Consider the following 27,881-nt stretch of genomic DNA (forward strand, 5'->3'; position numbering starts at 1 on the left):
TGCTATTCCTAGTGTTTGCTTGACAAACAAAAAGAGAATCATCTGCAAAGAGGACTGATGAGATATGAGAGAATCCATAGCCATTTAATTTTATTTTTCAGACCAAATTTTATCTGCAATTAGATTAATCAAAACATCTGCATTTATTATATGGAGGTACAAAGATAAGGGGTAACCTGTTAGAGATTCTTTGTGTCCTTATACCTTCTTGCACATTTCTATATATAATAACTCGATGTTCTATAGACTTAAAAGTTTTCATAATCTATTTGTTCAAGTGTCCACTGAGACTGAAGGCTCTTAATGTGGATTCTAAAAAAATCTCTTTCTAACCGATCATATGCTTTAGTGATGCATGTCTTTATCACCATATCATAATGTGAAACTTGTTTCTTTGATTTTAACGAGTGCATTAGGTCAAGCCCAATTAGGATTTATGAAAGCGCTTTGAGATTCAGATATTCTTTTATTGATTATGGAAGTGATTTAAATCTCTGTGTACCATTAAAAGATCAAATCGTTTAGTACAATATGCCTTTTGGATTATGAAAAGTGTATTTAGTAAAATAAAGATGTTTTCCTATATAAAAAGAGGCTAGTATAAATACGGGTTAAGTGCTTGAAATTATAGATTTCACACAATCAATATAGATATTCTAAATGGGTATTTTTCTCAATCATAGTTTTTCTCTTACTTTCGTCGAAGTTAATTTCTCTTATGTGCACAACAACTTTGGGAAGAAAATTTTTTATCTTCTATACTAAATTTTTTGAATCATTTTGTAAATCATATTGCACAAACCAGTGGACCTATAATCATATAATGTTGTTGGCCTTGCAATTTTAGGATCATACAAATGTTCGTATGGTTGGTTCAATTTTTCATGTATGATGTATCTAAAATGTTTTAGCTTCACAAATCACATCTTTTCCAATAATATCCCAACCTAACTGATACAAATGAGTTCCATTTTTCATATATGATGTATCTAAAATGTTTTAGCTTCACACATCACATCTTTTCCAATAATATGCCAACCTAACTGATACAAACGAGTTGTTAAGGCATCATGTCCCATATATATATATATCCTCATATATATATTTCCTGATTGCCCATGCTATTTTTGTTGCATTCACCTTTTTCGTTAATTTTTCATTTCTTTCTCTTTAACAAACGGTTTGAAAAAGTTGTAAATTTATTTTTTTACAGTAAAATAAAAAATAATAATTAATAATAAATTTTATCTTATTTTTTTGTTATTACAAAATTTTCCATTCTAATTTCAATTAAAATCAGGACGTCCAAAATAATTATTTTGGTTGTGCGGTTTTGGGCTTTTAAAAGCTATAGCAAGACTGTACCATGGTTTGTTATGGGCAATGCAAGAACCTCTTAATCTATCAAACATGGAATTATAAAATTCGAAGAGAGCACTAGAGACATTATGACTCTAAAGCTTTTACTCAGAGTAACAATTATATTTGACAAAGAAATAAGATTTCTTATTAAATTAATATTTTAAATAAAATACTTCTAGTAGTCCTTTATATTTTTTAACCTTTTTCATAAGAATTCAACTTTGACTGTTCCCACGATCATGGTTGTGTACAAAGAAGTTATCCATAAAAAAAAATCCAGTGTGTAACCTTTTTTACCAGTATAAGTAATCTAACCACACAATGATCGTCTAATGACATGTGAGTTTTAGATTTATAAGCAATTTAAGTTCCAAGGCCCTTCACAATACTCGATCGTGTGGCCACACAAATATGCGCCTCTTACTTACAATTCATTTGAATACCGGAAAAAGGATATATCTGTGGATTAAACTTTTCTTTGGAAATTAATTTGAGCCCCTCAATAAGTTCGGGATACTCTAGATTAAAAAAAAAATGTAATCGTTTACATTCGTACAAATCTTCTACTATATAACAATTCTATATAAGAAAAGGTTATTTATTATATTATTCAAAAACTGAAATGCTATTATTGTACATTAAAATAAAGAAAAAATCCATTCAACCATACTTTATACAGAAAGATATCATCAATTGTCAACCTCACAATTTTAATTTAATTTAGTAAAATTGTAATATATAATAATATATGAGGTGTTTTTATTTTTGCTTCAGAAGTCAGAAATGATTTAAGTTTTTCCATAAAAGAAAGAATTATAAAAAGAAAATTTTTCAAAAAAAAAGTTGGAATACATGGTTTAGAGATGAATGATGAATCATCCATGATGATCCAAGGGTCATGATCTATCAGTTAAAGGAAGCCTTGATACTCTTTCTATCAGAAGGTATATGACTTTCAATTTCATTAATAAGAGATATGACTGAGGAAGTATATTATAGAAAAAAAAGATTGCACCTCTTGACTAATTTGACTGAAAGAACATCTATTTAAACTTAGTCTAGAACAAAGATCATTTCTCCACCACCATAAAAAATCTAAAAAATATCATGGCTTATTCTTCTTCTCTTTTTGCTTCTCCGTTTTTCTCAACCGATTCTTCTTTATTTGAAGTGGAGGTAACTCGAGACGAGTTCCATTCTTTCCACAAAATCGACAGAGACTTGTTCACCCGCCTCGTCTTTGTTCTAAAACGAGACATGAACCAATCGTCTCAAGTGATTGCGTTTCTCCTCGTGGTCGAGCAACTTGGCTTCGCACGCAACTTGGTTGCGTATCTTGTCTCATCACAAGACATGTTAATCGACGCGGTGGCCAACGAAGTCGGTGTGTGTCTTAGTATCTTATACAACCAAGAATACTCAAGCTTCGTCCTCCTTAACCACAACAACAATGATGAGGTGGTTATACCTTTTCTCAAAGATCTAACTGACAGTAATCTCACTCTCAGTTACATCAACCAGTACCGCGAAACTATTCTCGTTGGAGTGACAAAGAATTTGAACGATGTCTGCAACCGAGCTTTTGATGATATATACGAGAAGGGCTACAAGGAGCAGTTGTTGGCGTTAGAGAGGGCGAAAGTGATTGAGGAGATGAAGAAGATCCGGTTGGGTTCTCCACAACAAACCCCTACTAGGTTTAGTGTTCAACGCCAAACCCCTAGCTGGTGGAATGTTCAACAACAGATCCCTCGTAGGTCGAGTGTTCAACAACGAACCTCTATTAGGTCGAGTGTTCGACGATCAACCCCTATAAAGGTGAGTGCTCCACAAGAATGGGTTCCTGCTCCAGCTGTTGAAGAAAAAGCAAAGGTGGCCGTGACAGAGACAGAGGGGGCGGACAACAAGGAGGACGAGGAAGAGGTAACGCCGGCGGATGATAGGACGGTGTTTCTGACGTTTTCCAAAGGATATCCAATTTCTGAATCGGAGGTTAGGGTTCACTTCACGAGGAAGTTTGGAGAAGTGATAGAAGCCATAGTGATGCAAGAAGCGCAAGAGAATGAGCAGCCCTTGTTTGCGAGGATGGTGTTGAAGATGGAATATGCGTCGAAGATTGAAGAGATTGTGACTCCAATGGACAAAAACAAGTTCACTATTGATGGAAAACATGTTTGGGTTCACAAGTTCTTTGCTGCCCCCTCCACCTCGCATGTTTGACCGTCTTCTTGAGTTTTATAAGTTGTGTTTTTTCTTCTGAATAAAAAATGGTGTTTGTTCTTTATTCATACATTGTAATTCATTAAAGTGGCAAGATGGATTACCTATTTTCTAATATATCTTTTGTTTTGAATGTGATTTTTTTTCTATTGGATAATACAATTTTAAAACCTGAAGTGCAGCATCCAAGGAGCAAAAGACCTTTTTTCCTCGGTTGTAAAAAGTCAAAATAAATATTTAAATTAAATGAATGATATAGTGATATAGAATTAGAATATTTATAATTAAATTAGAATCTTAACATTAATGACATTTATAAATTTGGTAAAAAATACCACAATATCAGATTTTTTAAGTTTACAAAATGAAACTTTATCTGGACCAAAGTTTAAAATTAATTACGATAAAATTATATGTAAGGTAACAAACGGCTCTCATAAAATTATCATTATCAAACAAAATTTAGGTTGTACTTATTTCATGGTACAATACTGCTTTTTTTTATGAAAATAAATTTCAACATGTAGAAAAAGAGATACATACTAACATGAATAAACTTCATAACCAAACAAACAAATAGTAGCAATTGGAATTATCTTGCAAGGTATTCATTCATTATTAGTGGAAAGTTTCGGATTTTGAAATGTAAAATGCATGATATGATTCGGCGTATGTAGTTCGTACAGAAGAATAATAAATCAAAGACTGATTAGACGGTTACCAAATATGGTATTCACGATCAAACATTGATCTTAACATTCATACAAGAAAAGAATAAATCAAAGCTTTTAGATGGTACTACGAAGGCAATACTACTTCTGTAGGAAAAAATAACCGCTGAACTCTAATTAAATGTCACCATTATGTCTTGTTGCCAAGATAAAAGCATGAATTCTGTTTCTTCTTTACCCAAGAATTTTGATGAATCATATCACTCCGTTCTTGTATTTCAACATGTAGAAACCAATTAACCCTAGTTAAAACCCCTTACCAATCCTTAAGTTTTAGTTTCAGCTATGACAATTTGACTTTTGATACAATAGGCTACAAATGTTCGGTACAACTTGCAATAGTGTTTGAAGCATGGTTGTGAAATGTGTCCAGAGTGCTCTTCTGCTGTATCTGTGGAGTTGACAGATACAAGAAAGAATTACCGCAATCGGTGGATATGTGGAAATAATGGAGAAATGAGTCTTTGGGTTGAAGAGTGGATGTAAAAGCTTGGGAACTCCAATGCTGCAACTAAATGCTATTATTTATGGAGAATACGCGGTAAAAGGAAAGCTCCAGAAGCATATATGGAGGATAAACCGTCAATTCATCCTCTTAAAGGCAAGAAATACGCTCGTCTTCTACATACCATGATCAATCAACCAATGCTCATGGTATTGTGGTTACTCTCAAACACACCACATGAGTGATGATGATATTGCTTGGAATTGTCAAAGGTTGGGAATACCTATGATAATTCCACATCTGAATGATATTATGAGAGTTCAAAATCCTGATATTATGCTTCTCATATAAATCATGAATGTAGATAAGTGTGTATATAAGGTAGGAAAAGAACTTAAAATATTCTCACTCTGTTGTAGTATCTGCTAAGGAGGGGAAGTGGTGGACTGGCCATCTTTTGAAATGTAGAGGTCAAGATTCATTTTGGAAAACCCTTCTCTCTATTGTTAAAACATATATGTAAAAGATGACAGAAATACCTTTTGACATGTTGAAGTATTGTCAGGCTCATTGGCGAAAACTTATAAAGTTGCTGCTGCTCGAGTTTATCAGCACAAACCTCAATTAATATTTTGGGACTTCAATGAGATTAAAGGAAATTATGAGAAGGGTTTTCATTTTCCTTATTTAATCATATGATATTCTTATCGGGGCTTCATGATTCAAAACAATATAGGGAAGATTTACTTGTATTGGTAATAAATCTAAGTTCAAAATTAAAGCTCAGGTTTATAGAGCAGTGGCTAATTACGACTGCATTGATATATAATCATCTGCTGGTATTTATTAACCACCTTGGATTGGTTCTGATAATAGGCCATTATTTATTAGTACTTATTCATTTAAATATAGTGAAGAAAAAATGTTTAGATATGATAATAGATAGATACTGCAACACGAGGTAAAACAAGTGATATATGATGTTTGAAGTCAAGAATGTATTAATCTACATCTGATAATACAAATCATGGTTTTTATGGACTTTGTCCATGGTATAAGTCCTTATTTAGAGTCTTTATATGATTTTCGAGTTGGTTTTAAAAGTTTTGCAAGTTCAAGTACGATTTGGTGCATTTTGGAGGTTCTAGAGATATTTGGATCATGAAGAGAACTGATGCTGAAAAGTTAAAGTCGGAGTCGATCTGTCACGATGGTGTCGATCGACACTCAGTTTGGTATCGGTCGACACCCGTCTCAAGTTAACAAACTGACTCCTTTAATGATGTTTCAATAATTACACAAAACCCAAAAAATTTCCTTATTTGAAGAGAAGCTTTGAATCGTGTTTTTAGCAATATTACGTTTTCTTAAGCCACTTTTAGGCGACCCCGAATTAAAATTTAGAGAGATTTGAAGAGAAAGATCAGCACTCATTCAGAGATTGATTTGAAACTTCAGAATTTCTATTTTATCTTAATACAATTTATCCAGATTTCATTTATGCGTTATTTGATCTTGTCTGAGTAATCACCCTGTTAGATATAGAGATTTATAAGATATATGATTAATTGCTAAGTTGATAGAATTGCTACGGGTATCTATAAATTTCTTCGTAACTGATTGATCTTAATGTTGAGTTCTAGAGTAATTAACTAGAATCCTGATTACATGATAATTGATAGATGCAACAGCATAGTGATTACCTGAAATTATCTTTGATGAGATAAATAACTAATCGCAAAGAGATATGATTTAGGGATTTAGAGATTAAGTTAACTTATCATAGTTTTCTTAATGCTTTATTTAGTTTATGTATTCGCAAAGAGATTTGGAATTCTAGTATCTAGACATAGTTAGTGTCTGCAACGAGAGATGATTGATTTGAATCGTAATCTGAGTACAAGAACCGTTCTTCATCAACCCATAACGCTCTATAACTTGCAATTCTGACTTATTTGTTTGAATTTTCCGAATCTAGCTTAGTCTTAAATTCAAGTATATTGTGTGAAATATAATCTCTGTGGATTTGATCCCTAAGTGTTACATCGCACTCTGAAATTGAAGAGTAGTTCACTGGTAAATTTGAGCATATCAAAATTTGGTGTTGTTTCCGTAGAATCTAATCACCATTAGTCTAGGTGTTTTTGACTATATTTTTTTTTTCAGTTTACTTACTTTCTTTTCTTGTGTTTCAAGTGCATGCATTGCAATACTAGAAGCAACAAGGAAAAAGAGCTTTTGGCCCTGTTCAACAAGGAGCTGTCGAAGTTGGAACGTACGAACCGCACATACAAGAAAAGAGTATCGAGTGACACCCCTCAAGCATCAAACGACACAATTTGTGCAGAAGCATCAATCAACGCTACTCAATAATTGAATTAGACTATATCATTTTTATTGAAGTAAAATATGTATCATTTTAATAATTGATAAACTATGTATCATTTTAATAAATGATATCAACAAAAAACAATGAATACATCATTTTTTAATTAAATTAATGAATACATCATTTATGTAACTGATATAATTTTTTAGCATAGTATCATTTTTGGTAAAGTGATACAAAGTACGAAAAACATATCGTTTTATTGAATTGATGCAAAATAAATTAATAACTAGATTTTGACCTGCGCTTAAAAGCGCGGGTTATTTTTCAGTCGATAAAAATATATGATATGAATTAGTATTTTAGTTTTGTTATGCATTATTATGTTACAAAATTTTATTATATCAAAAAAAATTATTATTTTTATTTAGTTAGTTAATCTAATTATATTTTTAATCGTTTGATTACTTTTTTCAAAAAAATTATATGGATTGATCAGATTCAGTGCGTCTATTATTTTAAAATAAATTATTTTCAATTAGATGAGAACAATACTTTTATATTTAGTTTGGACCCGTCGTCGAACCAGTAAACACGATGACTTGTACATAAGCTGGTTTAGATTTAATGAAAACTCGTTAATTTAAAGCATGCAAACTTCGAAAAAACATGCAATCAAGTGTGACCCGGCATTTGGTTGACATGGTAGAAAAAATAATCTTCAATAATATTTTAATAGATGAATGAAACTTCTAATATATTAACCTAATAAAAAAATAATTTAACGTAAATATATATAATTTTGTTTTAACAAATGATTTGCTAAAGTGTTTTTTTATTAAATTTGATTTTGTAAATATTTAGAATTATATAATGTTAGATGACATGATAAAATATTTTGTATGATATATGCTTTCATTTTAATAATTGATATCTAAATATTATATATCCATCTTTGAGCATAATATATGATGTATATAACGTTATTGAATAACAACAATAACATTGGATTTGGATGATAATAAGAAAAATAATTAGAGAAGTGTATCATACAAAATGAGAAATAATAATAGGATTTATTTAAAATATTTAAATTATTTATAGTTATTGTAGTTAATGGTAGGATAAAAAATAAAGAGTTTTATATAGATGTTATAAATTCTTATAAATATATTTTTAAAAATATTTTCTTTTAATAATATAAATTTTCAATCGCATCTATAATATATTCTTATCAAAAATCATCATAACAATATATTTAGAATATATATATTTAGAGTATATTGTTAAACTAAAGTACACAAAATAATCTCTAACAATATATTTAGAATAAATTATTAAACTGTATGCAAAATAACTTCGTTATAATATAGTCAAAATTATTAGAAGTTTTAGTCAAGGAGAATCTATGATGTATAAGTTGTGTAGATAAATATTTCCGAAAGGTCAACATATTCATTTGAAAAATCACATTTCAATCAAAGAAAAAATGATAGAGTGAAATCTTTGGTCAAAAAATAAATGATAGTGTAAAATGTTGCAAAGTTGGTGGCACCAAGGAACAATATAGTTTTGGTATTTAAATTTACCAGTCACGTTTTGGTTATGGATTCATGAGACATGTTTTTATAAGATGATATTTTAGTATAATAAAGTTATGTATAATTTTTTGGTGTATCATAGTAAGTTGAGTAATAAATAAGAGCATTGATTATTTTATAGTTAGAGAAATATAAGGTAATTGATTATTGCATAGTTAAAGAAATATAAGGTGAGACTAAAAAAATAATTAAGTCTAATGAAATGTTCCAAACAACTTGTATAAGTAGATTTATGTAGACTCCTTCCCTTTTAATAGAATAGATAATATCACTTATTATAAATTATGCTAATTTATATTTATTTGTCTTATTTATAAATAAGTGATTTGAAATAGAATCACTTAATTATGTGATACAATTTAAGTGATTCAATTTACTTATTTATTTGTAGTGAATTATTTTCCACTTGATTAACACAACAAAATCTGAAATAAGAGTACATATTTTTTTCACTCAAAATATATCGTGATATCAAATTACACTCCTAATGTATCTAAATAAATAATATAAATTATTGATTCCAGACATAGATATCCTAATAAAATGTTTTCAATGCAAACATTTATTAATTTTCTGTCATGATATCTACGAATAACACTTTGAAATCTCTTACAAAGTGATTGAATGTAAGCCCATGCTCTATTTTTTGCATATTTGATTACTAGAAAGCTTCCACAATATGGTATTTACGATCAAAGCTTGAATTTCCAGAATATAGCTTAGTCTTCAATTCAAGTATATTGTGTGAAACATAGAGTCTCTGTAGATTTGATCCCTAAGTATTACATCGCACCTGAAATTAAAGAGTTGATCACTGGTAAATTTGAGCATATCAAATTTTGGTGTTGTTTTTGTGGACTCTAATCACCATTAGTCTAGGTGTTTTTGACTGTATTTTTCTTTTTAGTTTACTTACTTTTTTTTGTGTGTTTCAAGTGCATGCATCGCAATACTAGAAGCAACAAGGAAAAAGAGCTTTTGGCCTTGTTCAACCAGGAACTGTCGGAGTTGGAACGTACGAACCACACATACAAGAAAAGAGTATCGAGTGACACCCCTCAAGCATCAAACAATACCATTTGTGCAGAAGCATCAATCAACACTACTCAGGAATTGATCGACACGCTACTTGAACGAGAAGAGATGGTTAATACGATTGTGTTAATGGCTGATGCAGATGGAGTCCTACGAGACCATTATGGTCTTGCGCATAATGTGGCTAGGCATAGGATTGATGATGCTAGGAATGTGATGCATGCTGATATTTTTGTAGCTGAGAATGCTAAGAATGTTGGAATTTTTTTATAAGAGAACATGGTGAGATTAAAATAGGCCCTAACAGTTCTATTTGAATAGGTTTGTGATTCGCCCCTCCTACATTCTGGACGAACAACTTTGAGCTGAAACCGCTTATTACACGCTTGTGGGACAACATCTCTTTTGTAGTCTTCCCATGAGAATCCCATTGACTATCTTAAGAAGTTATAAGACTTGGTATCTTGCATCAAGTGAAATGGTGTCTTTGAAGACTACATTTTCTGCAAACTCTTCCAGTACTCTCTATCTGGGTATCCAGCTTACTAGCTCAAGCAGTGCAGCCATGATCCTTGACCAAATAGAAGGACACTAAGATCACGTTTATAAAAAAATGTTTAATGATGCAAGGTCTGAGATATAAGGAATAAGATCTCCATGTTTTCTCAGGGGCATACTTAAGCATTCAAGACTTCTTGGATCAGATTCAGATCTTACAAAGGGGACTCTCCACACCATGTACTACTTATAGGTATCTTCATTAGAGGCATTAATTGGAGGTATCTATGGCTCTGGATGATGCGGGTGAAAGAAACTTTGAAACTAGAAGCCCAGAAGAAGCAATAAGGCTGATCGAGAACTTGATGTATAGCCATAGCACCAAGAATGCAAATCTGGATAAGATGAAGTTAGCTGAAGCGGATGGTACTCAGATCGATGAGGTGAAAGAGAAACTGGAAAATTTTCATAATCTCCTTGTGGCAAGAAGGAAGTTTATTTTGCTACAGAATTTGAGACCTTTGAACTCTGTGACGAGATTACTAAAGAGGATGTGAACTTCGTTACTGGAACTGGTTTTTTTTTTTTTTTTTTTGAATGAATGTTAAATTTATTCATAAAAAAACCTTTATTACATCAAGTGTGAACCTATGTCTCCAACTTCATAAATGTTTCCAAGATCAAAAACTACTACTAAAACCTGTTACTCAAAGACGAGTACTAAACCAATATTGTAGTCTCTTATCCCATCCCTTCCTTGTTCTCAATAAACTCAGTTTGTTCCTAACTCCCTTCTCTACCATCTTCATCACCCCTGCAATAGGCAATGCATTCTCATTATGTCTTATCTTATTCCTCTATCTCCATATGGCATGGATAGCTGCTTGGAATGCATATCGCAAACAATATCTCTTCTTCCCTTCCATGCTATCATCTGATAAGAGAGTAATAGTATCCTTCCAGACATTGGTATGAGAACTGAGCAGGATCCCCTTAGTGAGATGCTCCCAAATTTGAGCAGAGAACCTACACTCAAAGAATAGATGACTTCTAGTCTCCGGCTCACTCTTGCATAATACGCAAGTAACATCTACTCCTCGATCCCACTTGGATATACGATCCATAGTCGACAACCTGTCTCTAGCAGCTAACCAAGCCACAAAAGCAAACTTTGGAGTCGCTTATGAAAACCATATACCCTTAGACCAGTCACATCTCTCTTCACCAGTTTTCAATAATGACCAAGTTTCATAGGTGGAATAGTTTTCTTTGTACCCAGACCGTCTTCTCCAAACATCCATATCTTCTACATCAGCACTCAGCTTGTCTTTTACAACCGCTAGCTCTGCCTCAACCTCATTTAGCAGCAGAGAACGATGCTTCCTTCTTCTTCTAACTCTCATGATCCCTTCTTCAACCGTAGCTTCTCGCTTAATACCCATATCAACAATGCCTCTCTCACCCAATACTGAAATTAAAACTCCTCTCTCCGACCAATTATCAAACCAGAAAGATGTATGTCTACCATTACCCAGCACTTTCTTATGAAACCTCCTCGCAGTGTCTCTCAACTTTATCATCTTTCTCCACATCTACGACCCTCCTTGAGTCACCTCACTTATTTCCCAAAAGCTTTTTTGCTTCAGCAAGTTGCTTTTAATCCATTTCCCCCATAAAGATTTACCCGAAAGCAGCCTCCAGATAAGTTTTAATACATTTATTCTATTCACCAGACGAAGATCTATGATACCCAAACCCCCCTCATTCTTCTCCTGACAAACAGTAGCCCATGCAACCTTAGCACCCGTGGTTTTCAACTCTGGCCCAGTCCAGAGAAAAGCTCCACATAGTCGCTCAATCTCATCAATACACTTGCTAGGAAGAAGAAGAAGATAAACCGAAGCCCAAAAATTGACCAAGCTCATAATTACAGCTTTAATCAACTGTAATCTTCCAGCATAAGAGAGAAATCTACTCGTCCAAGTACTGATCCTGCTTCTGATCTTCTCAACTAATGGAAAGTAGTCTTGCTGTCTCATAGCTTTGGTCATCAGCGGTAGCCCCAAGTACCGAACTGGGAGCTCTCCTTTAGCAAACGGGAAGTTCGACAAAATCCTGTTCTCATCTTCCTCTTCTACTCCAGCCAGATAGAGAGTGGATTTTTCAATGCTTATCTTCAAACCAGACCACTTCTCAAAGCTCTCGAACACAGTTAAAGCCCCTTGAACAGACTCTTTGGACCCTTCTACAAAGACCATCAAGTCGTCCGTGAAGCAAAGATGTGTAAGAGCGAGTGGCTTACAACGGGGGTGATACTTGAAAACATTTTCTTGAGCTGCTCTGTCTATCTTCTTTGAAAGCACATTCATACACAGCACAAAAAGATAGGGGAAAAGTGAGCATCCTTGACGCAATCCCCTGGAGCTTTGAAAATGTCCAGCCAAGTCACCATTTACCTGTACCGAAAATGATGCAGTCGATATGCATAATCTGATCAGACTGATAAACTTCTCTGAGAATCCCAAAGCCTCAAGCCTTGTCAACACAAATGACCATTGTACTGAGTCAAACGCCTTAGATATATCAATCTTCATCACTCCCCGAAGCGTAATAGAATCTTTGTGATAATCTTTCACTAATTCAGAAGCCAGTAGAACATTCTCCATCAGAAGCCGCCCTTTAATGAAAGCTGATTGATTTTCCGCGATAATCTCAGGCAGAACTCTCTTCAATCTATTCGCCAGGATCTTCGAGACTACTTTATAAAGCACATTACAACATGCAATGAGCCTGAAATCTTTCATCTCTAAATAATCTACTTTCTTCGGGACTAAGGCAAGGATAGTAGAGTTGACTCCTTTTGGAAGAAAACCATACCTGAAAACTGACTGAACTGCCACAATAAAATCCTGTCCGATAACTGGCCAAGCAACACGATAGAACTCACAAGGAAATCTATCAGGACCTGGAGATTTATGAGAAGGCATAGAGAATAACACCTTCTTAATTTCTTCTGCTGTTACCTCTGCATCCAAATATCTACCATCTTCATCAGAACAAAGAAACTTCAGAAGATCCTTCAGCTCATCTACAGTTGCTCCTTGGTAGTTTTCTGGCCTCTGATTCAAGAATTCCGAGAAATATCTTTCTGCCTCCAGCTTTATATCCTCATGCTGCACTATCCTACTACCATTAGAGCAACAAATTTCTCTTATAGCATTCTGTGCTTTACGCGTTCTGATAGAGTTATGAAATGTCTTGTTATTAAGATCACCAACTTCCAACCAATGCAACTTAGCCTTCTGCTTCAAATGTTCTTCTTCAAGACCAGCAACAAACAACCATTTCTCGTAAGCTTCAGCTTCCTCAATAACGTTTTCTTCAGATGGAGAAACCAAAGTATTCTTCTGCTTCTCACACAGAAGTACATACGCATCCCGAGTCCTATTTGTTAAGTTGCCTAAATCTTCCTTCCCCAACTCTCTTATTAGCGGTTTTAGATTTTTCAAGTTTTTTGAAAATCTAAACAATGAAGAAGTAGAATGAAAGAGTACCTCAGTACTTTCCCAGTACTCTTTTAGTCTCGGAATGAAATTTGGTAGACTCCCTATCACGTTCACATATTTAAACGGCTTCTTGATTTTCTCCACAGGTGGCACCAGCTGAAACTTGCAACGCAAGTGATCAGAGCATCCACCCGGCTCAAAAGTAGCAAAACCAATCGGGAATCTATTTATTGATTCTCCATTTAGCAACACTCTATCTAGCTTCTTACAAATAACTCCTTCTCCTCTTTTTTTGCACCAAGTATGAAGCGGTCCCTGATAGACCATGTCAGATAGATTACATTGAAGTACCATCCTTTGAAAATCACGCATACCAGTCGGGAGCCTACCAAGATTTGAGAACCCCGTACTTTCATCACCTTTCAGGATGTCATTAAAATCACCCATAAGAATCCAAGCTTTGTCTTTGAACATCGGAGAGGAGTGATGATCACAGAGATCTCCCCATAACACCTTTCTTTCTTCCACCGCATTGCTTGCATAGATAAACGTACAAAAAAATTATTCCTCATTCTGCAACCCAACAGAGCAAGTAATAAGCTGATCTGACTTGAAAACAGGAGTCATTCGCACTGACTCTCTCCATAAAAGCCAAATCCTACCTCCCGGACTACACTCATAGTTTGTCATAACTGACCAATCCCTGAAACTCGAACTTAGAATCCTTCCTGCTTTCCTTTCTTTCACCCTCGTTTCTAACACACACCCAAACATCATCTCACTTCCACTGATCCACTCTTTAACCACAGAATGCTTCAACAACTTATTAAATCCGCGCACATTCCAAAAGAACCCAGCCATATTAATTAATGTGACGAGAAGACCTTTTACTCACAGGATTCTCATCCCGAGCTTTAGCCTTATGTCCTTTCTTTCTTCCTCTCTGCCCAACAGCTTTATTGTTCCCTCTACTACGTTCCAACAAACCATCCTCTATAATATCTTCGTCCAAAATCTCAGTTTTCTCATCCATGTTTCCTTCTCCAACCACATTAACCATATCCTCACCCACAATTTCACCTTCCTCCTCTTCATTTGTACTTAGAACTGTATACTTTCATGAAGAAATATGTATCTCAGTCATCATTTGCTTAGGAGTACTCGGTTGTGATCTACCAGCTTTCCCTTGAGGGACCTGAGACCAGCTTCCATCATTACCATCACTAACTTCCTCCTCTTTGTTATCCACTTTAGGAGACTGTTCCTTAGTTGATACCTCCACTGAAGCTACTTCTTTTTCTCTGTTATCCTCCTCCATCAAATCCTTATTTCCATTCATCTCATCACCAACCTTCAAACTTAATATAGATTGCACCTCCTGAACCTTCCCTTTACCCTTCAGAGCACACACCTTCTCCCCATGACCCCATTTATCACAGAGTTTACACCTTTTAGGAAGCCACGGATAATAGAAATCCACCATAAACTCCTTCCCTTAATTTGTAAAATTCATCTCTTTCGGCAGAGGTTTCGAGACATCCACTTTCACAAATATCTTCGCAACTTCAAAGCTTGTGCAAGCAATAGTCTCTGGATGTTGCTTCACTGGTACTCCCACAGGACTCGCCAGAAGACTGAGACCCTCCCAAGAGAACATATTCAATGGTACCTTTTTAAGATGAATCCACATGGGAATGGATTCCTCCTCTTGTTTCTCCTCTTCACTTCTTGGAGTCCATTTTTTTCATGATCATCGGAACCCCCACTATATTCCACATACCTCGACGGAGAATCTTCTCTCGAGCTTTTGAATCCGATACTTTGAATCTCATCATCGTATCGTTTACCTCATAGACCTCTACCTTTGCTGAGACATCACCGTACCTCCAGATTTTATTCAAAACCATATGGACTTTTGCGACATGAGGCGCTTGATCCAAAAAATTTCCGATGACAAAATCAACCCATAATGGTGTCGACTCAGTGATTACTTCATCCGGAATCGCCACCGTTTGTTTACCCCCTTGATCCATAATCTCCACTTCATACTTCTTCAACGACTTCTTATCTTTCGCTACCGTAGCCCAACTTTGATCCAACTTCTGCTCGATTTGAACCTTCTCGACCTCTTCGTTGCTTTCCCCCGATTCTCCACCCGGAGAAACCGGTAACTCCGGTGATATCACCGTCGTCATCACAGCCAAAACCCTATGTCGCAGTTCGCACTCAGAATCGCCTTTTTCTCTCTTAGCAAAACGCAGCGTTTTCTCTTCTAACGGTATTGTTACTAGGTTTTCAGGTTCATAGGTTTGGTAATCAACAAGGGAATATCAACTTCACTGAAAATGATCAGAGAGGTGGCTTCACAAGTAATCAGAAAGCTTCTAATTACACCCATAACTCTCAGTACCAGAAGCCCTCTCAGGTAAACATCAGCTTCACAAGGAACTATGGATCATCTAATTACCAAAATCCTTTTACAAGTAACTCAGAAAAGCAAGATAGAAGGCATGCTGAAAAAAATCATGGACAATCAGCAGCAACAAAGCGTGGGAAGTTAGACACCACCCAAGAATTTTGTTAATGCTATTATGTTGGGAAGTGAAGAACAACACGAAAATTTGGAGAAAAAACTGGAGAAAGAAGCTGGTTGCGTCAGCCCGACTGCAATGTCGATCGACACCAATCATCATTGTCGGTCGACACCCTCTCATGCCCGCAAATATTTGAGTTTTTTCATAACAAAATTGATCAAGAAATGCTTACTCGACCCTGAAGGGTTAACACTAAAGAAAACTATCGATCAAAACTTATCTGGAATGAACACGGAGGCTTTAACAAAGGTTTGTGACGATCGACACCCATCTAATGTCGATCAACACCCATCTAGTGTCGATTGACACCCAGAGATAGAGTAGGCATCGGTTATTGTGACCGATCTGAATCCTATTGCGCTAAGGGTTAAGTCCATGGTGTAGTACATACCCATATATTTTAGATGGTCTATCAACGCAGAAGAATTTGTTGGTTTTCACAAGCGAGTGAAGAGAGTTCTTGAAGGTCTCTTTTGAAGATGCTTAGTACTAATATCAGTTTAGTGGGTTCTTCAAGAATACCAGAGAAGCCATGGAAGAGATTGAACTTTTGTTCAATGAGATTGTAAGTGCACCTAAAAAGGTCAATAAATTGAAAAAGCTGGAAGATCCTGAGAAGTTTGCAATTCCCTGCACTATCTCATGGAATGAATCCCTAGATGCCTTATGTAATATAAGAGATGCACTTAGCAACACGCCTAAGGTTATAGCTGAGAAACTTGGAGTTACCACAAAACCTTCTCAAAATGGGTTGGCTTTTCCATACCACTTTAGAGGAACTTCATGTGGCTTAATCAAAGATTGATGAGTATGTCTCCTATAATCATGTCCCACCAAACAGAAGTACACAAGTATTTTCTTACACTGGGATAGCTGATGATCGTCAACATGCATTTGTCTCTTATGTAAACTGAAGTGAGGCAGAATCACATAAGTCTGGGAGAAAAAACAAGAAGATAGTGAAGAGCAAAAGGATCATGGGCGATCCTCGGTTGGCACTGGTTGTTAAGAGCTTCTCAGATTGTGTCATGGAGTACAAAATGCACATTAAAGGATTCTTACAGCTATTCATGAAAGATAGAGCAGCTTTCACATCATTGTTGAAAGACAAAGAAGAGGATTATGTGAAAAGTTTCATGGGAAGTGTGTTGTAGAGTAAGGTATTGGACGTTGGAAATTTTTTTAAAGAAAGTTACCGACCTCATATTGACTAAGTCTGGTCTCCAAAGTCGAGCTAATGAGTATAAACATTCGTTTGGTGGGAAGCAATTCACTGGTAAGTTTACTGTTTACTTAAAAAAAAGTAAGTGTCGTAGAGAATATTTCACTCCTTAGGGTAATTTGAGTGGTATCAAATTTGGCGCCATTGCCGGAGAGCTTTGATCGCCATTAGATTTAGTATTATTAATTCTTTTCTTTTTCTACCCCCATTCTGACACAAAAATTTTTTCTTGTCTTTTCAGGTACATGCCCATCAGTACAAGAAGCAACAAGGAAAAACATCTGTTATTCTCAGAAGATCCTTCTCACTTGGAACGCACGATCCACAAAGATCAATGTTCCACATCGATCGACGCAGCAGCTTTCATGTCCACCAATTCTTGCACCCACCCATCGACCGATACCCGACCTTCATCGTCGAACGAACTACCTCGTTCGACATCGATCGATCCTACACCGCGTACATCAATCGATCCTCAGTCGCGAAACATGGTTGCGATTGTTAATCTCAGACAGGATGATAATGGAGACCTGTATGACCAGGATGGTCATCTGCGTAATGCAACAGGTCAGAAACTAAACGCTCAGTGGAATGTAATCCCTGATGCTGATGCTACAGGAGCTGCTCAACCTGTAGAAGAGGCTGCTCAACCAAAGGCACTGGCTGACTACAATCATCCAGACGAGTACTACACCAACAGATCAGCTATTAGACTTCCAGAGATTCAGAAGGAGAATTTCGAGCTGAAGCCTCAGTAGTACACACTCGTGTTGCAGCTACCGTACTCTGGGTTACCGCACGAGCATCCTATAGACCATCTGGAGAGGTTCGAGGAACTTATCGTTGCTATTCCTATGGATGGAGTCCTTGAGGACTACCTATTGTGCAAGCTCTTCAAGTATACTTTGACAGGAGAAACGATGCACTGACTTAAGCAGCTAACCACAAGATCTCTAACATCATGGACCGACATCAAGAATGCTTTCTTGCGAAACTTCTTTGATGAGGCATGCACTGAAGACTTGAGGAGCAAAATTGCTACATTCGCGAAGGAGATTGGAGAGTCTTTTAATGATGCGTGGATCAGATTCAAGTTCTTCCATCGAGACTGTCCACACCACGGATTCAATGAAGTGCAACTGCTGAGCACTTTCTTCAGAGGTATCACCTTGAGGTGTCAGATGGCTCTTGATAGAGCTAGCGAGGGAAACTTCAACACCAGGAATCCGGTCAAGGCTATGAGACTGATAGAAAATCTTGCAAACAGCAGCAACACCAAGAACACTGACTTTGAGAGAATTAGCTGTATACATGGAAGGAGAAGAAGATGTGAACTACATTGGAGGTATTGGATTTTAGAGGTCTGGAAACCAGGGAGGAAACAAAAACTACTTTGGCAATGGTCAGAGGAGTAACCAGAGTTCACAGTTCCAGAAACCTTTCAGCAACAACAGCTGAGGCTATGGAAACTCATACTACCAAAATCCACCACCACAGACTCAGGAAAGTAAGATTGAAGCAATGCTTGAAAGAGTTCTGGAAGGACAGCAACAACTTACTGTGGATTTCAATGGAAAGATACATTCTGCCTACAACAGTCTGAACACAAGATTGAGACCTTAGAGCATCTCCAATGTAAAACTCCATTTTTTTCTTCAAAATGGAGTAAAAGTGAAAATTGAGTAAAATTGCTCCAATCATACTCCATTTTCCACTCTAGAATGGAGTGATGAACAAACAAAGAATAGATTACTCCATTTATGGAGTAAACTTCATTATGGAGTGAGATATGAAGTTGGGTTAGAGCATTCCTTACTCCATATTCACTTTTACTCCATTTTAAAAGAAAAAATGGAGTATGGATGGAGATTCCCTTAGGGACTCAAGCGAGGAAGCTTGAAATGCAAGTGGCTCAGACTAGAGACACTGTAAAGAGGCAAGAAGCCTTGGCTAGAGAGGTAGGAGTTGAGAAAGCAAAACACCACGTGAATGCCATCCTAGATGATGAGTTTTGGCAAGTGGTGAAGCATGAGTAGCTTGGAGAAGGAAACTTCGAAGTTGAAAGCTCCATGAGCTTCGGCGGATCATACTGGTATCGACCGATGTCAATGGATGCACATCGATCGACAGACTAGGAAGAAGATCGATCGACAGATTATTCTGGACATCGATCGACGTCATCTGCTGAATCGACTGCGGAGTGTAGTGCAATTCGAATCATGACTCATGAGGAATTCGCGGAGAAACACCCTCACCCACCCTCCCCTTTCTACGTCAAAATGGATCGACCGCATGAGCCAGCCATCAATAGACAGAGAGAGACCGACATCGATCGACTCCCCTCACCTTCCATCGATCGGCAGGCACCTCTCACCTACCGAGTGCGATTGACATCAATTGATAGTAACCGAATCAACACACTCAAACCACCACCTAAACCTTTAGCAAACCCACCAGAACCTACACCCAACCCTTCAGATATTACACCGAGCCTATACAAGTTGATGAGGCAACTGAGGGAAGAGTGTTAAGGAAAAGGAAGGAGGAGATTCCTAAACACCTTAAGAGGGAAGCTACTGAGAAGTAGATGGATGGTTTCACTAAGAGAGTCCTCAGAATCCTAGTGGAGAAACAATTTGATGAAGTTTACTACACACATCGGTTGTGGATGTTCTTCAGAGAAACCAAGGAGACTGAGGAGGACATTAGGAGAATGTTTCATTACATCAGGGAAATGATGAAACTAAGGATCACATTGAAAAAGAAGAGTGATCCTCGGAAGTTTGCAATACCATATCTGGTAAAAGGTATTGAATTTCCCCATGCACTTTGTGACACAGGAGCATCAGTCAGTATTCTACCTAAGGTTATGGCAGACCAGCTGGGTCTGAAAATAGATCGCTCATCATAATCTTTCACCTTCGTGGATCTTTCAGAAAGGAGCTCAGGAGGCATCAAAGGAGACCTTAAGGTACAGATTGGCAATACCCTTGTCCTAGTAGATATTCATGTCCTGGACATCAAGCTTAACTGGAACTCTTCACTTCTCCTTGAAAGAGCTTTCTTGGCTACAGTAGAAGCTGTATGTGACATGAACACCAACAGATTATGTTTGACACTGACGTAGTTCGAGTTGTGAGACAACATGTCAACCCCGTGGAGCTTGGGAATGATCTTGGCTACATTGCAGCATGCCATTGTGGAGCAGAGTACGAAACCGAGTACTCGAAATCGATCGACACACATACTATCACATCGATCGATTCAAATGAGTCACCGACGACCAATGAATGCTATCCCACGTCGCTCAACGGGATGCAATCGGTAGACCACTACACATTACTATATCATTACTATCCAGACTTTGCCTATCAAAAACCCAACAAGAACGGACGAGATGACTATTCCATAGGCAGTTCGGCAGATATTGGATTCCATGAAGGTTTTGCAGTGGAGACTGTGATTCTTTCATCCAATGAGGATCCTACTGAGGAGTATGATGAGGATTACTGGAAGGAAAGAGCTACAGAGATTGCTATGCAGGATGAAAGATATTCAACCCATTCATTCAACAACACGCCTACACCATCGATCGACAGAGTCTACTGAGCATCGGTCGATTCCCACCCTCATCTGGCAAAACGATCTTCTGCATCGACCGATACCACACCTGGTACATCGATCGATATTAAAGCTGCCGCCTTAGAAAAGGAAAAAGAAAATATTTCAATTCCAAGTAGGTATACCAATACCTATATAAGGAGATTTGCACCCCAGATTACTTCTCACGAAACAGAAGTAGAAAAGATGAATGCTCCTACAAATCATTCAGAAGGAACATCCAGGAAGAGCATTCGATCAAAAAACCTTAATTCAGCAGACAAACGTCTACCATCGATCGATACATCAGTATCAACATCGATCGATTCTCATTCTAAACCAAAACTTTCTTTATCTACTAAGAAAAATATGAGTATTGATTACGATTTTCTATTGCCTGATGAATTTGGAATTTTCAGAGACCAAGATGGCCATGCATGAGCTATGGATGGAAGGATTCTACAGGTATTCATAGAGGACATAGCAGATATTCCTGAGTTGGCCAATGGAGCAGACAACCTGTTTATGCAGCAACACAGCATTCCAGACAACAATCCAGCTGTTCCAGACGAATATCCAAGGGCCACAACAACATGAATTGGTTCACACCAAACGTGCAGACCTGTTGGCCAAACATCGATCGACAAGGTTGCTTCTACATCTTTCGACAGGGTAACACAACGTCGATCGATAAGAAACCTTAAACATCGATCGATTGACGTTATGAATGTGGACATCGCGCTTATGACAGCTATTGAGCCAGAAAGTTCAGATGGAAACAGAAGGACGAATATGTAGTCTACAGAGACGAGTTTGGACATGCAAGAAACGCAGCTGGTGAGATGATTCCTGTTACCAAGGACAACATCAAGAAAATTCTGGAGAGAGCATCCCTATTTGGAGAGAGAGAGTCACATATGCCTTCCAGAACATGCCACTTCCTTCACACCTACAAGACTGGCACCAGAGATCTACACCAAGGATGAGATCAATGAGATGGTGACTAGTATTTGTGGAGCTCAGGAAAAGCTAGGAGATAAACTCAAGACATTGGTAGATGAAACTTATCAGCCTTTGGACAGAGGTTACAATGAGTTTTTCAGAAGTATGGCAGAGATGAGGACATAGATTGAGAGTATGCAGCACAACCTTGAGAAGGAAGCTACAACATCAACATCGATTGACGCCAACAAAGCACCATCGATCGACGTCAAGCCACACACATCCCAGTTTCCTGCAGAACCGGAAGGTTTGGAAGAGAAGAAGGATGAATGGGAAATCGCATACATCAACATGAGGATTAACAACGTTTAAAACCCTCTCAACAACAACGAGGACTGGTTGAGCACGAGAATTGATCTGCTAAAGCAAGAGATGGATACCATTCGCATGAATGATCCACAACCAGCCATATTGATCGATATCTCCAACATCGCATCGATCGACACAAGGTTCGCAGCCATGGATGATAGGTTAAAATCTTATGAGGATATGCACGACCGTTTCACCTCACTTATCATACGATACTTGGACACCTTGTCTACACATAAGATTAATGTCAAAAGGGACATTGGTAAGCTTAATGATCAACATGATTTTCAGGAAGAAAGCTCAACATCGATCGATAGTTCCACAGGACATCGCTCGACGGCAAAAAACCTACAGAACATCTTTTCTACACAACAGACGCAGTTGATCAGATCACATCACAACTTTACAAAGCTATAGACACCTTGGAGGACCGACTTGAGAAGCGATGTGATGACATCTACTTTCCAATTGATGTCAAACTCAGTGGACTAGACAGCCAAGCAGAGTGGCTACAGAAGAAAGTCAAAGCCATTCAGAGATAACTCGCATCTCAGCACCAGATATCAGCATCGACCGACAGAGAACACTCCAAATCGATCGACAACACTACACCAGCAACGATCAATAGACACTTGGTCACATCGATCGATACCATATCTACACCAGACGACGCACAACTGATACCAAACCACATGGAGTCAATGCATGAGAACCTGAACGAGCTATCAGAATACACCTACATCAAGATAGGATGGTGTCAGTTCAGCATTAAAGACATCCTAGAAAGGCTAAAGAACATCTCAAATGCAGTACAAAAGATGGATGAGAGATGGACCAGAAATGATGAGGCCATAAGAAGTTTCATTGCAGCTTGGTCCAGAATGTGCAGAGATGATGTGGATGCTTGTTTCCCAACAAGTAGCTGTTTTTCCACCAAGAAGTCATATACCTCCTAAGTCAATCTAAATGACTATAACAAAGCGTTGAGTGGGAGGCAACCCACTATTAGGTAATTTTAATTGATTTTCTTAGTTATTAGTATTTATTTTTGTTTTTATTCTTTCAGATTTATTGCAAAACCCAAGTAGAATGATTACCAACATATCGACCGTGGACGAGACGTCGACATCGATCGACATTCACTCACACACGACGATCGATGCATACCTATGCACATCGATCGATTCTCATTCCGGTCAGGTTTATCTTCCTAATTTGTTACATTTGTACTTATGATTTATTTCCACCATAACTCCGACTGTGTTACACTAGGACAATATAATTTAAGTCTGGGGGTAGGTTCACTGATATGATTTATTCTGATTCTTATAGAAAGATTTTAATAAATTATGCTTAGCTATATGAAAGGGACTATGAATTTATTACTTGAATGTCTAACCACTCTTTAGCACCATTCTAGATTTACTAATTGTAGATAGTACTAAGATGCTAAAGTGGATCAACTTGTCAACTATACACACTTGCCTGGATTGTTTGAAGGAACCAAAGCTGACCTCCAATATTAAACCTGATATAACCTCTTGTCTTGAAACTTGGTATACATGGGATCAGATTCTTCAGAAAAGTCTGGAAGGTAAAGCCTTATGTAGATTTATTTATCACAATTTTCTCTCTCTATTTCGATCCTAGAGTAGTTAGTTAGTTTATTTAAAAAAAAAATCCAAAATTTATTGCTTTATTAGGACTTAGGATTTAGTTAGGAGGAATCTGAACATGACTTAGTGGCTACAACCATTAAAGCTTGCTTCATAAATATTCCAAATAAAGAATTCGAACGGGATTTGGAGGCGGCAATCCACAAGGCTCGCTTCACAAAGAATTCTTGGATATAGGTAAAAAAAGAAGTGAACAAGACTTGGTGGCAAACACCATTAAGTCTTGATTCATGGAAGCATGTCCAATCTTGGTTACTGATCCTGCAATGGAAGCAGACTTTGACTCAAGAGAGAAATTAGAGAGAGAGAAATTAGGAACTAACTTTTACCTCTAGTTCCAGATACTTGTCTGAAAACCCTTGCATCATGTGATCGACACTCCCAAAGTAAAGCATGCACATTTATATTTATGCTAAGAAATAAGGTTAGTATAGGGGAATGTCAGACAAGATTTGCTGAGTTGTAGACTAGTTGAATTTGGTTGCTAAGCTAGGATATTGCATAATGTGCTTTTGTAATTAGGACTTTAGATGTGGTTTGCGAAATTGTGGAGGTGATGATTTATGTTTTATATCTATAAGTCACTGCTGTTTTCAAACCTCTTTCAGAGAGACTGCCTGTTTGTTTTGCTTGAGGACAAGCAAAAGGGTAAGTCTGGGAGAGTTGATATACCATGGATTTGACCCATTTTTACCCATGGTATATAAGTATTTTACTATCTACATACTATATACTCTATCCTATTAGGTATGTTTTGAGGTTCAGAAGTATCTTGGAGTGAAGTGATGATTATGGAGCATTTAGGGGCTTAAAAGAGATTTCATCCGAGCTGACCATCAGAGGTCGATACGAAGAAGAAACAATCAATCGATGCACATCAAGTGTCGTCGATCGATGCAGAAGAGAAGCCTCGATGATTGAAGATTATGATCGATCGATGTACATCTTGTACCATTGCTCGATGTCGAGATGCGGAAGCACGATTTGGTTCCAGCCGACTTTAAACCCAAGACTTCACCAAATTACAAAATTACCCCTGAAAATTTTTTAACCTAATAGTTATATACATGTCTAAGTGTTAGGAGGCAAGAGAGCTTTTGGCCACCTTTGTATTCTTATTTTCAGCAGAGAAGATCATAGAGAGATTTGTGATTGGAACTACATTGATTCATCTATTCTATTCTTTGTAGTTTTAAGTTATATTTTGTGTCATGAATTGCTTAACTATGTCTGAGTAGTTTACTTGTTAAATTCAGGGTTCAAATAGGTTAGATGGATTAGCCCCAACTATAGATTGCTAAGTTGTTGTATTCATTGATTGATTATTCTTAATGATTTTTCTAGATTAGCTAACTAGAATATTGAACCTAGGAATCTGCATGAGTCAAGCATCCTTGACCATCTAGTCCTGAACCTAATCTGTCATACTAGACTATTGGAAAAAGCTACCGCTGAACTAGAAAGCTAGTGGGCATTATCAACGTACGCCTATTATCAACTTACGCCTAAGGCTTAACTAGAAGCATCGATCGATATTGTCTTCTGACAATCGAATGATATTTGTGAAAGGTGTATCGATCGATATCCCTATAGGACCATCAATCGACACTTTTTGAGATCAATAAACGACAGTTGAGATCCAAGATCTAGTTAGTTAACCAGTGAAACATTGCCATCGCTGATCACTGTGTTTAAGGGGTTGAGCTCTAATATATAATGCATGCAACTGATGGGCATCTATAGAATTATAATCTCCAACACCTGAATAGAAACCCAGCATCTAATACTTTTCCAATAAGTTACACCCCCAAATCATCTTGTTAGTCGAGCAATAGACTTGCTCAATTAGGATTGCTATTTACTTTAAAACCATAAAACAACAAACACTTAGAATTAATAATTTACTAGATTTAATAGGTTCCTTAGATCCTTATGGATTTGATCCCTAAGTACTACAGTTGAACCTCTTATTTGAAAGAGTATTTCACTCTTTACGGTAATTTGAGTGGTATTAGATACGTACCTACTTTTTTTTTGTTTTTCTCGAATTTTCTTTGTTTCTTTGGTCAAACTTGGACTGTATACCACTAGAGACAATGTTGTTTAAGTTTAGGGGAGGTAGTCAATGACATTGTGTTCTATTTTTAGTGTTAGTTGAGTCGGCAAGAGTTAATTCTGTAGTTTTATTGAATCAAAATACAGCCATTTGTGGACTATGATTTTTTTCTTGGAACTAACCACAACCTTATATTTTGAGGATAAATAATGTTTGCTAGAACTTGTTGATCCAAAACTAGGGTCACATATTCCGAGAAAGAGGTTTTCATTATTTTTTTTAGGCCTGGGCATTTTACCCGGACCCGAAGACCAGACCCGAAACCGATCCGAAAAAACCCGGTTCGGATAGGAACCGACCCGATCAAATTACCCTATCGGGTCTTGTTGTAGAAGACCCGCGGGTCTTGAACCCGACCCGACCCGAACCCGAACAATGGCCAACACTCTCTGCGCAAGGAACATGTTCAAAACCCTTGAACCAGAAGACAACAAGCTTTTACCACAAGATGTTTTCTGTGCGTTGAGGCCAGCTATTTTGGTTCTTCTTGAAAGTGGTATTAAAGTTGTTATTGTAACACTTGGCTCCAATGGAGCTCTCCTATGCTCAAAGGGTAATCCCAATAAGGCTCTCAACATAAACAGAAAGTTTAGTGGAGAGATTTTCAGAAGGGTACAACTTATATGTTCACCGAACCGGTTTTCTGAACCGGGATTGAAGCACGGCTCGAGTCTTTTTGCGATGCATTTCCCAACCGTACCAGCCAAAGTCAAGAAGCTTACTGGTGCAGGGGATTGCCTAGTAGGCGGTACCGTTGCGTCGCTGAGCGATGGTTTAGATCTGTTCCAGAGTTTAGCGGTTGGCATTGCTTCTGCTAAAGCTGCCGTCGAGTCAGAAGATAATGTGCCTCCTGAGTTCAACCTCAATCTTCTTACTGGTATGGACTAACAATTCTTGTCTGAATTATGTTTTGGTTGGGTCTGAGCCGGTTTACACTTTTGCATACAGATGATGCGGAGTTGGTTTACAGTGGCGCCAGGATGTTGCTGGCTCATCAGTCAATGCTGTGAAGAATGATCTTGTTTGTTCTTTTTTTTATTGTTTGTGTACTATTCCATCTAATAGATAAACTTAGACCATTTGTTTAGTAGGACTGCACCAGGTAATAACAGAGAAACCGCTCTGTTTCTCGTTAGTATATATTATTACTAAAATCAGTTTATGAGAGATCATTTTTTCATGTCTTTGTAGTAACACTAACACGTTAAGTAATTCTGTTCTCACATCCAACCATTGATGGTTATAAAAATAATCATATTAGAAAACGGGTGTTAAATAAAAACCAGAATTTAAACGGTTTTGAATTTGGTATATTTAATCTTAGTACAGTTTTAATATCAAAGTGACACATCGGAAGAAACAGTTTTTTACGTCACTGTTGGACCCAAATCCATTACAAAGGAGTTGGGAATATTTATCGGCCTAACTCACGGATATCTGGAACGCGAGGAGGAAGAGCATAAGATGACCGTGGGACCTCGGCTTCAGAGAAGACCGATGTTTATGCGCCGGCCCTGGTCATTCTTCTATTATGACAGACAGACTTTTGTTTTTGCTCTGCTTATTAGTCTCTCCGTTTCAGAAAGATATATATATGTTTTAGGTTTTTCACACTTATTAAAAAAAATATCAAAT

General features: G+C 37.1%; 1 protein-coding gene and 1 long non-coding RNA gene across 3 annotated transcripts; both read left to right on the plus strand.

Moving 5' to 3' along the window:
• The first annotated feature begins 2,469 nt into the window (after nucleotides 1-2,469).
• Nucleotides 2,470-3,582, plus strand: LOC103868744. Its single transcript, XM_009146819.3, has one exon. It carries the CDS (start codon nucleotides 2,470-2,472, stop codon nucleotides 3,580-3,582), a length of 1,113 nt encoding a protein of 370 aa, XP_009145067.1.
• Nucleotides 3,583-8,158: 4,576 nt separating this feature from the next.
• On the plus strand, nucleotides 8,159-27,476 carry LOC103868657. Of its 2 annotated transcripts, XR_004458409.1 has the most exons (3): nucleotides 8,159-10,796; nucleotides 16,019-27,123; nucleotides 27,195-27,476. It is a non-coding gene; the product is annotated as an uncharacterized LOC103868657 (long non-coding RNA). The 2 variants fall into 2 exon arrangements; XR_004458408.1 differs by having other exon boundaries at nucleotides 16,019-27,476.
• The last annotated feature ends 405 nt before the right edge of the window (nucleotides 27,477-27,881 follow it).

The sequence above is a fragment of the Brassica rapa genome, chromosome A05 (genome assembly GCF_000309985.2).
Source record: "Brassica rapa cultivar Chiifu-401-42 chromosome A05, CAAS_Brap_v3.01, whole genome shotgun sequence".
Lineage (NCBI taxonomy): Eukaryota > Viridiplantae > Streptophyta > Magnoliopsida > Brassicales > Brassicaceae > Brassica > Brassica rapa.

What these genes read in the sequence shown, in the direction of transcription:
- LOC103868744 (XM_009146819.3), top strand. Translation starts at nt 2,470, where the DNA reads ATGGCTTATTCTTCTTCTCTTTTTGCTTCTCCGTTTTTCTCAACCGAT.